Consider the following 16,860-nt stretch of genomic DNA (forward strand, 5'->3'; position numbering starts at 1 on the left):
CCCTATAATGACAGCTGAGACTTTGCTGACAGCCCGTAGTTCTAGATCCTTTCTGTAGGGACTTAAGCAGCAGAGTAGCTAACTCCCAGACAGGATAATTCCCTTCTGTGAGAGGCAAGGCATGGAGAAGTTGCTGTATATATCCCCATTGCAAGTGCGTGTAAAACATGCCAGAGAGACTATTGTTCTGAAGGGCTGGAAGAGGCATTTAAGAGTTAAATCTGAGCAGCTGGTGCGTTACTTGAAGTGGCTTGTAATTTTCATGCTTTGACTCTTGAGTGGGAAAGTAATCAAGATGACTGAATGGAAAGAAAGCTGAAAGATGTGGCTGTGAAAAAGAAGGGGGAAAATAGTAGAGAGGTAATTTAGAGAGAGCACCCTGTTGCTGGGAAGGGAAAGATATTAAATACAGAAGTGCGAAAGAATGACTTGCCACCAAAATAGAATGGTTTCTTACCAAAGTGCTTTGCAAAATATATACACAGTGCTCACTTCACTGAAATGCAGCTACTTCTGAGATGGATCAGCAGCTGTTTAATGATGCAACCTTACATCCAGTTTAGTGTAGCAAGCAAAGGATATCGCATCCAACAGAAATTGCAGGAAGAATTTCAGATGGGCAGAATGTAATTACCTAAGCTCCAATTTGGTCATGACACCAGGGTTAACAACTTTCTCTTTCAAAAAGGATCAGAGGAATTATAATGAACATTAGTTCTGCAGTCTGAGGTACAGAACCCTGGTTTTATGTCTTAGGCAAAAGGCTGTTCCATAGCACCATGCTGAAACATTGGTAAGGAACTAACTTAAAAGGAAGGACTATAACAGGGTTCAAAAAAGAACTAGATAAATTTGTGGAGGATAGGTCCCTCGGTGGTTATTAGCCAGGATGGCCAGGAATGGTGTCCCTAGCCTCTGTTTGACAGAAGCTGGGAATGGGTGATGGGATGGATCACTTGATGATTCCCTGTTCTTTTCATTCCCTCTGGGGCACCTGGCATTGGCCTCTGTTGGAAGACAGGCTAATGGGCTAGACAGACCTTTGGTCTGACCCAGTACGACCACTCTTATGTTCTTATGAAGAATGCCCCCTTCTTCATGAAAGAATCATCAACCCCACCTCCTGCAGTGCCTAAGTTTTCCTGGAATGCTTCCCATCCAAGAACTGGCCTATATAGCTTGTGAGACATGACCATGTCCTGGCTTGCGGTGGTCTTGCTTGTAGGTATCTTGAGGCACTGATTCTGACCTAAGTGAGGGACAGCATGCAACTTTGGGTTGAGACTTATGACTATGTAACACTAGGTGACTGACTTGCAGGAGCAAGCATGTGCCTACCCTATGTCCAACAATGAGAAGAACTTTTGAAATCCACGTGCTCTGCGTAGAGAGCATCGAGATGAATGTCCTTTCAGATCCAACATGGTAAAAATGATCTGCAGTGTCAAAAGGTGCCTATGCATAGAATGGTAACGCTTCGGGCTAATGCTCAGCATCACGAGAAGCTGCATCAATGCCTAATATCCCCAATCTCATGCACTTAGTGCATTAGCTTGAATCATAGAAGTGCTTTCCTGTGTTTGTATGTCCTTGGCCAGGAGTCGAAGTCTCTTGTTGCATTATATTACCCACTCTCCCTTCTGTGCTGAAATGCCTTCGTCCATTTTCCTATCGCCATTGATTGGCAAGTAAAAGGTCTGACCATTTCAAAGGCGCTAGTAAAAGTTTTAAAGAGCAAACACACCTTCTTGGTATAAATAGTTGGCAGGAACCTGCTAGAAGGCAATAGAACTTAATGAGACAAATGAAGCTCTTGCAAGCTATTCCTGTACTGTATTTAGTTAGTTTCTTTAAAGAGCTCATTCAGAGGGGATGCTGTGCCATGGAATTGATTAAAGAAGAAAAATATTTTCTTCATGATGAAAACAGAATCACTTTCTTGGCTAGATCAGAGAGAGTGGGTGTCACCTATGAACAGCCTTGAAGACAGCAGCCACAAGTAGTTCTGGGGTAGTGTCTGTTCAGGCTGAAATCTGAGATTATACAATGCATGGGGCAGGGTAAAGCTAATGAAACCAAAACACACAATAGGCTTGGGTTGTTTCAAGATGATTGACTGCTGCTTCATTTAGAAATGGTGTACCATGCCGGGAAGGGTTAAGGTCACTGCACTGTGTTGTATTACAGCAAACGGCTGAGTAATTAGCGAGTTTAGTGCTGAGTGGGGCTGATTTCTTGGGCGTGTGTGTCTTGGAAGGGTTTTGCTGCTTGTTTCTTGGCAAGTTTGCCAGTGAAGAGTTTCTCCAAAGTAGGTTAATCTTGAGAGCTGTTTCCCCAGGACCTTTAGCCCCGGAGAAATCCCTAAGGAGCAAAGGTCAGTGCTCTTTTGAGCCTTCTTTGGGGACAGACTATGTGATTCAGTGCAGAAAGAATCCTAGGGAGAGACAGAACACATGGCCCACGGGTAAAATGCATATAAAGGGATGAAGATTCTTTAAGATGGTACCTAGTTTTCCCTGAAAAATTCAGTGGTTCCTAAGTTCTAAACCATATCTGCTGCCATTCACTTTCTCCTGCGATGAAGGCTCCAGCCTACGGGGCCAAAGTGACCCTTGGTATAACTTCGTTGAAATCAGTGGAGTTGCAGGGGTGGTGGAAATGGCCCATGAACTTGAAGACTAAACTGTATGTGAATGGGTCAGTCCTGATTCCTAATAAAGGAGTCCCAAGGGAGTTCAGCCCCCCGTTTACCCAGCGGTACTGTAGATAGGATAATAAACTGAGATCACTGAACTCTCCTCTGTAACTGCCCCAGCACCACAAGAAGGGGGAGGAATAGTGACAGTTGGTCACTGCATCTCCTCCACAGAAGGAATAACCCATAGACTCAAGGGTCAGATTTCCTTGTACTGAGCATTGGCTATGCAAGGACCTGTTAATCAGTCTGGAAGAGGGGCTGGCATTTAGATTTTGTACTAACATGAAAAAGTTCTTTGCTTTCTGTATACCACTCCATGGGCCTAGACCGTTGGAGTTGTAGCACACCCCCTGCCTCCAAGCCCTAATACAAGGATTGCCCTAATAAAGAAAACACCTAGTTGAGAATAGAAGCGTGTTTATCTCACTTTATTAAAATTGGACAAATTGAGTCCTGGTACAAAAGTCCTCATTAAATCAATATTCTACACCTATTATTCTTTACTTTAGGCCCCCTTCAAATAAAGACAGTTGTGTACAGGCCTGCCCTCGCTCCACGATCGGAGGAAGAGGACTTTGGAGAGATTATACTGCAATAGCAAGGAACTCTTTATACAGCGCTTTTCATCTATAGATCCTGAAACGTTTTACAAAGGAAGGCAAGTGTCATTATCCACTATTTACAGATGGGAAAACTGATGCACAGAGAGGGGAAATGACTTGCCTAAGGTCACACAGCAAACCAGTGGGAACAGAACCTAGGTCTCCTGGCCCAGTACCCTAGTCACTAGACCATGCTGCCTCCTACTGGGAGGATCAAAATGACTTGGATTCCCACCTATCGAACTCCCAACCTATCAATAAATGTCATCTAAGCCTCCCAGATCTTCTCAACCCTGTCTGATTGCTCATCATCTCATCCCTTTCCCCTTCCCTGTTGCCTGTTTCCCTACCTTCTCTAAATCCAACCCCTTCCCCAATCTCTGCAGAAAAGTCCCAAACCCCATGCCCCCAATATCTCAGGACTAAAAGGGCAGAGATTGGAGAGTAGGGGGTCAGTGCATGGAGAAGGAGGGGATCTCACCTGTGTAAAATCTGGAGCAAATTAGCAAGGGAGGAAAGAACAGCGGCAGCAGAGCAGCTGGGTGTCTGAGCTGAGAAGCAGCGAGCATCTAGCAGCAACAGCAGAGAGTGATCCCCAAACTCCCCCTTGCACCCGATCCAGCAGCAAGTCCCACCCTGGCCAGTACAAAAGGGATTGACAGGGATTCTATGAGCGATGGATTTGTAACAGCTGATGAGCCCCCTGTGAGAGGAGGGGGAGGGAAGATTGCAGTTGAGCCCACCCACCCCACACGAGAGCAGGAGGTGAGGACTGGCTCTTTGTGAGCGGCAGGCTGCATAAGAAGAAAAGTGGTGGGGGAAAAATGCCAGGCTGCCTGCAGAAGACTTGGAAAGGAGCGAAAGGTTGGAGCACTTGTGACCGGGGATCTAGCCGCGCTTGTCAGAGTTCAAGAGCTGGAAGGGTCGCAGTTTGTGCTTCTGAGATGCAAGAGGAGGAATAAAGAGGAGGCAGTTTGTGTGCCGATGGGGACGTAGCACCAGTGAGATCTCTGGGGACAGCAGGACAAAGGGAACTCATGGATGGGCTTTACCTGCTAGGAGGGGGAGATGGGCTGGAGATGATCAATGACACCCTCAGCAGGACAAGTTGGGTGGAGGAGGACAACTCGGAGCTGTCCTTGCGGGTGGCGATGGCTGCCCTGCTCTTCTTCCTCATCCTCTCTACCTTGCTGGGCAACACCCTGGTGTGCGTGGCTGTGATCAAGTTCCGGCACCTGCGCTCCAAGGTCACCAACTTCTTTGTCATCTCGCTGGCTGTCTCCGACCTGTTCGTGGCCGTGCTGGTGATGCCGTGGAAGGCAGTCGCTGAGGTGGCCGGCTTCTGGCCTTTCGGGGGCTTCTGTGATGTCTGGGTGGCCTTTGACATCATGTGCTCCACAGCCTCCATCCTCAACCTGTGCATTATCAGCGTGGACCGGTACTGGGCGATCTCCAGCCCCTTCCGCTACGAGAGGAAGATGACCCAGCGAGTGGCTTTCATCATGATTGGCGTGGCTTGGCTGCTCTCCATTTTGATCTCCTTCATCCCTGTGCAGCTGAGGTGGCACAAAGCCAGTGAGCTCCTTGCTCAGCAGGAGCCCAGCTCCAACTCCACACAGGGCTCAGAGGAGAACTGTGACTCCAGCCTCAACAGGACCTATGCCATCTCCTCATCCCTCATCAGCTTCTACATCCCCGTGGCCATCATGATCGTCACGTACACCAGGATCTTCCGCATCGCTCAGCGGCAGATCCGCAGGATCTCCTCTCTGGAGAGAGCTGTGGAGCATGCCCAGAACTGCCACAGCAATGACTGCCCCCACGAGGCCTCTCTGAAGAACTCTTTCAAGAAGGAGACCAAAGTCCTCAAGACCCTCTCCATCATCATGGGAGTCTTCGTCTTCTGCTGGCTGCCCTTCTTCGTGCTCAACTGCATGGTGCCCTTCTGCGACCTTGGCCTGCACGATCCCGGGGAGCTGCCCTGTGTCAGCGAGACAGTCTTCAACATCTTTGTCTGGTTCGGCTGGGCCAACTCCTCCCTCAACCCCATCATCTACGCCTTCAATGCTGACTTCAGGAGGGCCTTTGCCACCATCCTGGCCTGCGGCCGTCTCTGCCCCAGCAATGTGGTGGAGACGGTGAATTTCAGCAATGAGCTGGTTTCCTACCACCATGACACCACCTACCAGAAGGACGTGGTGACTCTCAGCGACCCGCACCTTCTCCCCCATGCCACCCTGCAGGCAGAAGACAATGAGCTGACTTTTGACAAAGTGTCGCAGATCTCCAAGACCTCCCACAACAACCATGCCAACGCCATCTTGCCAGCCGTGGTCCATGTGGAGTGCGAGATGGATATATCACTGGAGAAGATCACTCCCTTCACCTCCAGTGTGCTGGATTGAAAAGGGATCAGGAGAGGGAGTCGGGGCGGGGAGATGGGATATGGCAGAGAGAGGTCTGTAGCAAATGGCCCAGTTTCTGGGGAGTGTGCATACAGGGGAGGGAGGAGAAGAGGAATTGCTACCCCTCTGCCTGGGAAGGAGTTTGTATTTATGTATTAGCAAGTATGTTTGTGTCTTCCTTTGTTTCTCTGATATACTCAGAAGATGACTTTCTAGGGGACTGGATGGCTTGGGGGGATGGTGCTTTTCACCTTGAGTCTACGGGTTCAAACCCAGGGCCAGCCCAGGTTGGTAGTGAATGGAAGTGGTTGATGTCTGTTGGGTGCCTTATGTCAAATGAGTTTGGTGGGTCTCAGTGTAGTTCCTAGGAAAAAGAAAACTCCCTTGTCATAGTTGTCAGTAGCTTCCTCTGGGAAACCATGGCCTTGAACAGGCCCCTGAGACTGACCTTGCCTCTCAACCCATTTAGGAGGGGAAGTGGGGGAGTTTGCCCTACTGCTCCTTCTCCCAGTCCTGTGGCTAAGCAAATGCTTTCACTCTCCTGGGCTACTAAAGTGACACAGAAAATGCAGCAAACCAGAGGGACTGCTGCCTGCATGATTGTTCATTCAAGCAGGCAGGGCTGGGTAATGCTATCAGCTTCATGGGTGTGACAGCCCTACCTATCCTGTCAGCCTTTAACTGTGGAGACAGACTTTTCTTGTGAAGCCAGTGTAGGAGAGGTAGAGAAGAGTTGCTTTACAAGACACCTTGATCCTGGCCTTTTCCCCAGCCCCCTCGCTCACATCTGTTTGCTTGTGCTACAGACAGCCATCCCCTGAGACTTAGCAGGGAACAGGCAGCGAGGACACCTGGGTTCTGTTCCTGGCTATGGGAGGAGAAGATGGTCTAGAGTTTAGGGTGGGTAACCCAGGAGTCCTGACTGCCAGCTCGAGGGGAGTGTTTAGAACAAGTTTCTGGGTGTTAGGAAGTTGGGATGCTAAGGCAGAAAGGTGGTGGTGTTGCCATGCTCTCCTGCTCCTCTCTGGGAAGTTAGTAAATAGGCACCAGTTCAGCTGTGAGGAGGTGTCTCTCTTCTTCATCGCTCTGGCTCAGGCATGTTATCTTCCAGGCCAATACAAATCCATGGCCCATTGGATTGGAGCTTTCAGGCTGCAGTAGTCTTCAATAATGGGCCCAAAGGCTGTACCAGGCTGTAGTGCTTTGGCTCATTGCTGTAGGATGCTGTGTGCTAAGGGTTTGGTCCTACATTTGGGGCAGAACCACGGGTTCTGAACCGGTGCAGAACACGCTTCGGTCCTTTCTCCACTTGCACTTAGGCCGTGTTCAGCTTCACCACACCTGTTGCTTATCGCTGTTGTCGGCGAAAGGTGCATTTTCTGTGGCAGCGGACTCCAGTCTGAGTCCTTTGTATGCAGGGAGTGGAGGAAAGAGTCAGACCCCTGGTTTCAGGGGGAAGAAGTTCCTCTGCTTCCCCCTGTCCTCCATCAGTCACACTCTCTTTCTTCTCCATTTCCCCTACAGTCTCTCAACTTCCCAATCTTTCCAACCCCCACCATCTCTCCCCATTTCAACCGCTCCCGGTGCACGGTCTCATTTCAATAACAATAGCTTTTTGAGACTCACTCTTTCCTCACTCACCTGTACTTTTAAATTAGCATCTTTGCATATTTTAACTTGTGTCTGGTTGCTCCAGTACCAGACAGTGTGTGCGCGGGGGATATGGGAGAAACCCCCGGCATTGCATTGTAAAACGTGACACTGCTTGATCGTTTTTATAATGTTTTGATGGGGGATTGGTTAAACATTGCAGCAAAAATGGTATGTCCACCTTATCCTGAATACAGGTGCCTCCACTTTCTGGTATCTGCAACTCCATAGCGCTGCCAAAGCCTTTCGTTCTCTCTTCCCAACAAGCCTTAACAAAGAGAAATCAGAAGGTGATAATTAGAGAGTAACTGTAATTATCAGATACAGCCCAGTGACAGTCAAGTCACAGCGCAGTCAGTGTGGGAGGGAAGGAGAAGTGTGGGGTCCTCCCTAGGATAGCTCTGCAGAAGCGCTCACAGATGGAACTTACGCTCTTTATAATCGCCTCTTAGTACAGCAGGGTTGTCTCTCTAGTGGTTAGAGCAGAGTCAGGATGCCTGGGTTCTATTCCCTGCCATGGCGGAGGGCAGACTAATGGACAGAGTAGGAGCGGGGATTGGGAGTCAGGATTCCTGGGTGCTGTGCTCTTCAGGACCGTCATTTACTATATGTTTATCCCGTACTTAGCACAATGGGGCCCCGCTAGGGTGACCAGACAGCAAGTGTGAAAAATCAGGACCGGGGTGGGGGGTAATAGGCGCCGATATAAGACAAAGCCCTGAATATCGGGACTGTCCATATAAAATCGGGACATCTGGTCACCCTAGGCCCCTCCCTGGTTGAGGCATTACTGCATTATGTGATAATTAATTATACTATTCCCAGCTGTGGAAGAGGAGTATTTTCCAGTGGTTAGAGCAGGGGGGACACTGGGAGTCAGGACTCCAGGGTTCTATTTGTGGTTCCACTGCTTACATGGACAAGTCGCCTAACCTCTCCGTCTCGGTCTCCCCATCTCTGATGAGGGTCTGATACCTAACCCACAGTGATGTTGTGTGAGGCTTAATGCGTGAGTGTTTGTAAAGTGCTTTGAGAAGGGCAACTAATTCATAATATTCTTGTGACAAAAGTTGGGTGAACTTGCCGTGTGTATGACGACCAAGGACTAAGCCCTTTGACAGGGGGTTAGCTGGGAGGGAGCGGACAAGCAGAGGTGGGCAGTGGCTGAAAAAATGTTATTTATTATCCGCGTAGAAACAGAGAGACTTTGCCTTTGTGTGTGCATGTTAGGGGACGGGTAGTGGCAGAGGATTCTTCGCTCCCCGCAGTCTTCAGAAGCCCCCTGCTCTTCAGGGCTGGTTCTTCCCTTCACTGACTGTACAATGGATCATTTCCCCCCAGCTCTGACTGTGACCTCCGTCAGAGTCACCCATGGCCGATGTCTTCCTGGTGCCTGCAGCCCAACTGCCCAGGGAGTGGCAATGACTGAACTGAGCCTGTGCCCTCCAGGGCATTGTACTGGCCCCTCTGTGCTACAGCAGCAGGCTAGGAAACGGACGGCAACTTCCAAACCACATGCGTGTTTCTGTGTTTAACTAGGATTTTCTTAGTCTGGCAAAAAAATACATCTCGCTCCTTTCAGTGCAGCGTGGTTTTCTTGTGGGTTTCCCGGGCAGGAGGATGGGATTGCAGGCTGCGGCGGGGCAGAGGTATTGTGGGACCGAGGCAGCACTTGTATGCTCCCATCCTGCTGAAGGCACCTCGGTATACACTCGGGGATCCCACAGCAATGCAAGAGGATGAGTCAGAGGACGAGCCCAGGCCCTGCTTCTGAGCTGCACCTTCCACGATGCTCAGCTTATTAGGGGTGGGGGCAAAGGTGGCTGTAGCCCCTGGTGTACCCTTAAGCAGCCCCAGGGGCTTCCAACTTAGGACTGGGACCCACACTTCCCTATTGGGCCATTTGGCAGCCTGGACTAGCCAGAGCGCAGTACACTCCAGCTGCTACACTTGCAGGAGAACCCTACATGGGGGCGGCCAGGGCACTCCTGCTAGGCCTTTGCCACTGTGGAAGCCTGCCCCGTGGGTATTCCCCGGGGAGGTGCTCGCCAGCCCCAGAATGCCCTCAGGATACAGGGACCAGAAAGAGTCAGCCATGCTAATATAAGAGTTTAAGCTAACACATTTTGGAAGGGATCTAAAAGCTCAGGGTTTAAGCCAGTCTCTAACACTTCACGAGGCTTTCAAGGAGGGCAGACGATCCCACAGCCGCCTGCTGCTGGGTTGCTTGCCCCTTCCTCTGAAGCAGTTGGTGCTGACCACAAGGAGAGAGAAAATACTGGACTAGATGCACCTCAGCTGTGATGCAGTCCGGAAGAGATGCATGCAAAGTTTTGGCAGTTAGCTGCCTCCCGTGAGCCATAATTCCCAGCAATGGTCCACCACTGACAACTGGCAAGTGAAGAGACTCCTGTTTGTGAAGTGCTTGGGGATCCTGAGACAGAAGCACTGTCCAGCAGCAAGGAAACAGTTCTCTCTGCTCACTGTGACACCTAACCGTGATACTTTTCGAGCTGTGAGCAGGGAGGGAGGCTGTGACCTGATTCAGAGACTGTGAGACTGAAGCAAAAGAGTGGGAGTCAAGATTTCTGTGTTCTCTTCCTAGATCTGCCAGTGACTTCCTGTGTGACCTTGCAAATCACTTGGCTGCTCTGTGCCTCAGTTTCCCCATTTACAAAATCGGGCTAGCAATGCAGATTCACCCAGCTGACACAGTTCCTGAATATTAACTGTTTGCAGCATGTCAGTCTCTCTTTGCTATGATAACCGTCTATGGCTATAATTGTTGAGTGAGGCGGGAAAATGAGGCTGAGGGGTATGATGAGGAAGAATGGGAGGAAATGAAGCAAAGGCAAATTGGAGCTGAATATCGGGGAAATGTCCTGGCCATTGCAATCTCTGAAACTGGAATAGTCTCCCTGGCCACAGAGTGGAAGCCCAACTGTTGGGAAATCTAAAACTTGGCTGGACAGAGGCCTGGAAATACTCTAGGGGATTAAAGTGCATTGGTCTCTCTGAGGTGGACAAGAGGGGACCAAACAGGACTAACCATGCCTGAATTCTCTTACCCTGAGGCCAGGTGAGGCAAGAGCCAGGGGTTCTATCCCTAATAGGTGTGTGCATGTAGCAGGGGGTGTGTGCTCCCATCGGCCCCGGGTGTAAGACAGGATTAAATGCAGAGGCTGCTATTTTCAGAGGGGCCTAAGGGATTTAGGTGCCTGATTCCAATTTGGTGGGAGTTGGGTGCCAGTCTCACACCTGACTCCATGATTCCTAATGCTCTGCGTTGCTGGGTGTGCTGAGCGCTGACTCTGTCCTTTGCGGTAGCTGCACACCTACCAGGGGCCCAAGATTATCCCACTAGGTCCCTGATAGGGTGGACGTGCAAAAAGAGCCCCTTGACTGTGAGGGGTTCTCCAGGTTCCCTATAGGCACCATTCAAATGGCTGAAGCTGTTTGCTGAGACTCGGCCCCGCCACGTGGCTGGGTGGGAAGAAGCCTTAAAACCTCCATTTAAATGAAGACTGGGAGAAAAAAAGACACCCAGCGGCCACCAGAGCAGCCCAAGCGATCCGGGGAGAGGAGAGGCTTGAAGGGAAGCCGACGCGGCTTCACTGTGGCAAGTCATCATCTCCTGCCCCTGCTTGTTTGAGCCTGCGTGGAAAATGACCCGCACTCAGCTGGGAGAGCGAGGAGGTGAGATGTGAGAGAGGCTGGTTCACTGGCCAGTGGAGTAGGCCTGGAGAGATGGGGGATTGCGAGTGCTCACAGCTATCCCAGAGCACCCCCACATCTCCCACAGCAGGAGGGGCTGTCTCCATATTTCTGACCCCTGGGGCTTCCTTTCCATCCTAGGAAGGGGCTTGCTCTATATTTCATACCCCCACTGCCAATGCTGTCCCAAAGGTCCCCTTTTCCCACTCTGACGGGGGCTTTCTCTACCTCTCTGTATAACTATAGGCACATTCGCCGTCTCAGCCTGCATGCCCCTCCACCCCCTCCTGCCAGAGGTCTCCGGTGCATCTGCCTACCTACTCAGCTCCCCAGAGCCCTGCTGGGTTTTTGCTTGAGGCTCACACTGGGGTGATGAATAGCAAGTGCCAGGGTGACATTTAGCCTGATGGCCCTGTTACCGGGAGACGCAGGAAAGTGCCCAAATCTGGGAATGCTCAGGAGGAGCTGCCCTGGAGTCTATTAGAGACACAAAGGCTCATGGTTCATCTCTGTTCCCTGAGGTAAATTCCAGAGGCCACACAAGGAAGACTCTCCTGACTCCCAGGCTGAGGGGGAGATGGGGCCACGGCATGAGGGAACCTGCCCTGACTCCCCACAAAGAGGTGGGGATGGGGGCCATTTGAGCAGAAACAGCATCTGCCTTTCTAAGGGGAGGACTCAGGTGGGCAGGCATTCTGCAGCCATTGAAACAGTGAGGCCTGTAGCTTCAGTCCTCGTGTGACACAGCCCCCTTACATCAGGATGGCACCCTAGATGGTTGCGTAAGATGCTGGCAAAGCGTGTCCCTCTCTGGTGGCTCGTCCTCACAGCAGATAAGTGCCTACTATTGCTGCTAGCTCCTTTAACTCGAGTGGTAGAGAGCTGTGCTTCTGGTGCAAAAGAGCCCAGATTCAATCCCTATGGATAATCCGTGGCAGAGTGTTGCAAGAGCCCTGGGCTGGCACTGAGTACAAAGGGGCATGCTGCTATTACACGACCAAATCTGGCTCAGAAATTGTCCTCTCGAGTTGCCAGGCTGCCTGGAGAGGAAAGCAGTCACTTCCTAGCCTGCATCAGGACTGGACTGACCCCGCATTGCTCTGTGTAATCACTGATTACATCACAGGATATTGCCTGGGTGCTGAGGGGAAGGCGATTTGGGGAAATCTACCCTGGCCAGAGGCGGCTGCTGCTGCTGCAGATTCAGCGTCCCCTTGGATTTAGCTGACTGGCACAGAAGCCCACCTCTACTCTTTTCCACCAGGGCTGCAAGGTTGGGAGTTGTGGGCACAGATGTGCCATAGCTGTGGTGAATGGGACTAGCCAGGAAAAAGGGCAAGACCCATCAGCCTAGAAGGCTACGGCCAGAAGACCTACGGGAAGAGGTGGCTGGCTTGTTCCTTTTCTGATGTTGACGGGCATGAGGAGAAGTGGGATTCTAGAACTAGTCAGAAAGCAGCCAATCTCTGTCATTATCTCTCCTCTTGAGTTTCTTTCCAAATTGGAGTCATTAGATGCTGCCCTCATCAGACAGAAGCAGGTGCAAGGGGCACAGGCAGAGATCCATCTCTGAGGGAAAGCGGAGCCTCTGGGCGAAGGATGGAAAAGGCTGAGGGTCTCTGGCCACTTGAAGGAGCCTGGCAGAGGCTCTTGTGAAATCACAGGCCTGGCTGTCTCAATCTGTATGGTAATTCAGAGCAATCAGAATCAGCAGATGGGGAGAGGCGGGAGAGATTAACCCTTCCCGGAGCAAATAGGCCAAGACAGAGACCTCTCTCCTGGCTGGGATGGGGGAGAGAGAGAGGTACTTGTCACGGCTGGGGAGGAGATCAAGGTATCAACCTTGTGCTGGGGTTCTCTAGATGGGGTAGGGGGTCGATGTGCAGACAAGTGGGTGAGGCGTAAATCCTGCACAGGCAGGTCTGACTGGACCCTTGTACAACCCCTCTCTCCCTTTTCCACCTCCTCAGTGGCTGCCTTGCTTTCGCAGCATTTTGTCCTCATCCAAATGAAAAAGTGAGAAACGTTCGTTCATTTCCCAGGCAGATAAGGATAGCGTGGGGGGATCTGTGATGAGCACCGACTGCTGGTGCTGGGGTCTGTGTGTGTGTGGGCGCGCCTTGCTTCTTTGCTGTGCTGCCCACGCTCTCTCCAGGATGCCCCTTTGGATAGGACAACGATGTAATTGTGAAACACCTGTGGGGGGAACGGATGGAACGCCTCACGAAGGTTGGAAAGCTGCGCTCCAAGGTAAACAGCCCCTCAGACTCGGCATAGATTTGGCAAACACTAGCCGCACGAAGAAATCAAGAGGAAGAGGGTGACAAATGCACTTCCTGGCTGGGGAGTTATTGAAGGCTCAGAGCCAGGGAATGGGAGGCGAGGGGGAGCAGTTCATCTTTACTTTACAAACAAAGTGCTGGATTTTGAAGTGAATAGAGTCTGTCAGGGTCCAGGGATAAACTGATCTCAGTAAAGGCTGCAGCGTGCAAGCGGGTTCCACGTGCCAACCGCAAGCTGGGGCTGGCCTTCAAATACAGCCCAAAGCTTGGGCATGTCAGGATCTTGATACACACCACTCAAAGTCCTAACAGATTAGCCAGAAGTGACGATGACTTTGTAATAGCAAGGGCAGGGTCTTGCCCTGGGACAGGAATTGCACTGAGATAACGACTTCTCTGAGGCAGGGACTGTCTTTGTGTTGTCTATCTACTTTCTGGTACAATAGGGCCCTAATCTCTGATTGGCTTCTACTGCAGTAGAAATAATGAGAGTCGTTAATTACATTTTAGGAGCACTTCACTGGAGAACCGTGGGTTTATTTTCACCCTCATCCATTCTTGTGCTTAAAAGAGGCAGCATTTTAATCAGGGGCTGCAGGATGCCATCTAGTGTCCGTCTCCACTCGCAGTGGATTTTGAAAATTGCTGTGAGATCTTGTCCATTTAACATTCTTACCCTGAACTGGAGACTGCCCTGTGGCTGGGGAATGAAACTAAATGGGGCTGTGACAGACGGGTAAACAAACCTAGAGAATAGACTTCCCTGCATTTTTCAGCTAGTGTGTAACCCCTCTCCGGCTCTTGGAAGCATGTTTGTCATCCTGCCTTGTTCCCTCACTGCCCATTGCATGGTTCTAGCAATGACAAAGTTCCTTTTACACGGTATTTCTTGTAAATCCCTCTCAGCCCTTTGGGAACTCTGAGTGACCTTGGGCAAGTCACAACTGCTCAGATTTTCATGTGGCTACTGATTGTTTTGGGTGCCCAACAGTGGGACTGACTTTCAGAAGTATCAAGCACCTGCAGGTTTCTTTACTTCTGCTGAAGGTGCAGGGGCCCAGACTCAAATCCTCATAGGTATTTAGGTGCCTAATTCCCTTTGAAATCAGAGGAAGTTAGATGCCTAAGTAGCTTTGAGAATCTGGGCATCAGTCTGAAAATCAGGTCCAGGATTTTTCAAATTGGCTTCCAAAACATTGAGGCATTCAAAATCAGACTGCTTTTGACCACTTTAGTTCAAAAACAAACAAACCAACCACCTCCCGTGCCTCAGTTTCCCCATCTATTAAAGGAGACTCATGATGACCCCTCTTCCTCTTTATAAAGCCCCTTAAGATCCTTGGATGGAAGAAGCCATGTAAGTGCAGAATACAGAACTATTATTTATTTGCTGTTTAGAAAAGAGAGTCAAATTACAGGTAAATTGTGCCACATAGATTAGATGTCCCTGCCTCAAAGCACTAAGGCCTGGATCCTCAAACCTATTTAGGATTGAAATCAGTGTGAGTTAGGTGCCTAAATACCTTTGAGAATCTAGGCCCTACAGCCTAATGCCCCAATCCTGCAAGCTGCTCTGTGCACCTGGATCCCACTAACTTCAATGAGACTCCACAGGCATGGATTGCGGCCTAAAGATCTGAGCAGTGCACACAGCACACACACAGGTGCATGGGGTCATTGCAGCTGATGTGCTTCATGAAGCAAAGTAGGTGTGGAGAAGCCTGTGGGCGGAAGACAGCTTGCCAGACTTGAGCTACAAGGTTAGAATTGTTTCCATAACCCTTTGAGGATGGGGGACTATGTGCTGGAATCTCTTAAAGGGAGTCTCTGCTTAAAAAACATGTATTGCAAACAAAGAAATGTCTTTCTGGTATGAATAGTAGTTTAAATATCAAAATAGAAATAGAGCCATAGAAAATCCAGTCTACTTGTCACTATTCCTGTTCTCTGTTGGCTTTCCTCTCCTTTACTGGAGCAAAACAAATCAATGAAGTCAGTTTCCCTTTTGCATCTAGAGAGTTTCTTTTTCCATTCTGGGCACTGCACTATTTGAGTTGCAAACTCTCTAGGGGGATATTTGTGTGTTTTAAAGACACTGGATTCCATTAGAATTTAAAACAGCTGCAGCAGTGGGAACAATTTTATTCATCTTTATGTTTTGTAAATGCTTTACTCTGAACAAATTGAAATTCAGAGCCATGCTTTGCTGATCGTGTCCCTGAAAGCAATGGTTGGGAGGTCTGCCCAAGTGAGTTCCCAGGATTCAAGGCAGAGTGACTATGGTGGCCCTTTAAGAGAAAGGGAGGAAATTCTGGAATGAGAGAAGATTCTGGAGCAGTTAATCAGAGAAAGAAGGAGAAACAGCTCAATGAGTTTCTCCAGTGATTGTGGAGTCAGTAAGTTGCCCGGCAGGTGGGGTTATGAGTTGTTTAAAAGACAAGAATAGAGAATAAAATTTGTTATAATTCAAGGGCTAGAGCTCCTAGCCTGACTGCAGGGACACGATTTTGTTTGACCTTTAGTTAGTAGCCTGAAAAGAGTGGGGGTCTATTATAATCTGGGAGCAGCAGTTTTGGTAAAACAGTGCTTTAAGTGTGCCCCTCAATAATCCAGATCCAGTTTGATTTGGGGGGAGGGAGGCTGGGTCTGCAGCCCCTTGTGGTTCCCCACCCCACTTTAAGTAGTGTCTTGTGCCTTTAGTGAAAGTCCTAACCTCTCCTAGATGACCAGTTTTTACTCTTGGGTAACCAAGTTTAACTAGTTAATGAGTTCAGTTCTTTGAAGTTGTAAAGTGCTGTATAATGTGATTGTTAAGCCTCCTTATGAGCCATGAATAAAATTATCTTGGGCAGGGATGGATTGGGAATATCCAGACGGGATCACTTCCCACAGAGACAGGGTGACACCCCCCCCCCCCAACAAAAAACAAACTCCTCTTCCAGTAAACTAAGATCCTCAAAGATATTTAGGCACTTTACAATTTACTTCAAAGAATTTAATGATTTCAACGGGAGTTAGGTGCCTAAATATTTCAGAGGATCGTGGCCTTAAAGTATCACAGTAGGAAGTGCCCAGCACAGATGAGAACTAGAGAGGGACCAGGAGAAAATACTGCCCTGGGTCTAGCATCTGCTGAAGTAGCAGATGCTTTAAAAAAGCCTTCATGAGCCTTTAGCATAGCACAATGATTGCATACGATTGATCTCTGTGATTTTATTTCTCATGAATTATTGCTTTTTGGTTTTGTACTTTGCCCCTTCACCTGCTGTGATAGATGAGGGAGGAGCCATCAAATAACATGTATTAATTATAAATTTGTTTGTGATCATTGTTATATAGAAGTAGAACTAGTGGGTTTCTACCTTGTTTTGTGAGGTCTAACGGAGAATTACTGACGCATACCGAATCTGATTCTTAGACTGGTATAACTCCATTGCCTTCTTTAGTAACTCCTGATTTACACTGGAGTGAAAGGAAGAGAATCAAGCCTGGTAAATGTAATACAGCCC

The 16,860-nt window shown here is 49.4% G+C and overlaps 1 protein-coding gene across 1 annotated transcript; it reads left to right on the forward strand.

The window, feature by feature from the left end:
- The first annotated feature begins 2,275 nt into the window (after nucleotides 1-2,275).
- On the forward strand, nucleotides 2,276-6,114 carry LOC140903520 (D(1) dopamine receptor). The gene has a single exon (XM_073324905.2). It carries the CDS (start codon nucleotides 4,338-4,340, stop codon nucleotides 5,703-5,705), a length of 1,368 nt encoding a protein of 455 aa, XP_073181006.1. The 5' UTR covers nucleotides 2,276-4,337; the 3' UTR covers nucleotides 5,706-6,114.
- The last annotated feature ends 10,746 nt before the right edge of the window (nucleotides 6,115-16,860 follow it).

The sequence above is a fragment of the Lepidochelys kempii genome, chromosome 26 (assembly GCF_965140285.1).
Source record: "Lepidochelys kempii isolate rLepKem1 chromosome 26, rLepKem1.hap1, whole genome shotgun sequence".
NCBI lineage: Eukaryota > Metazoa > Chordata > Testudines > Cheloniidae > Lepidochelys > Lepidochelys kempii.

What these genes read in the sequence shown, in the direction of transcription:
- LOC140903520 (XM_073324905.2), top strand. Translation starts at nt 4,338, where the DNA reads ATGGATGGGCTTTACCTGCTAGGAGGGGGAGATGGGCTGGAGATGATC.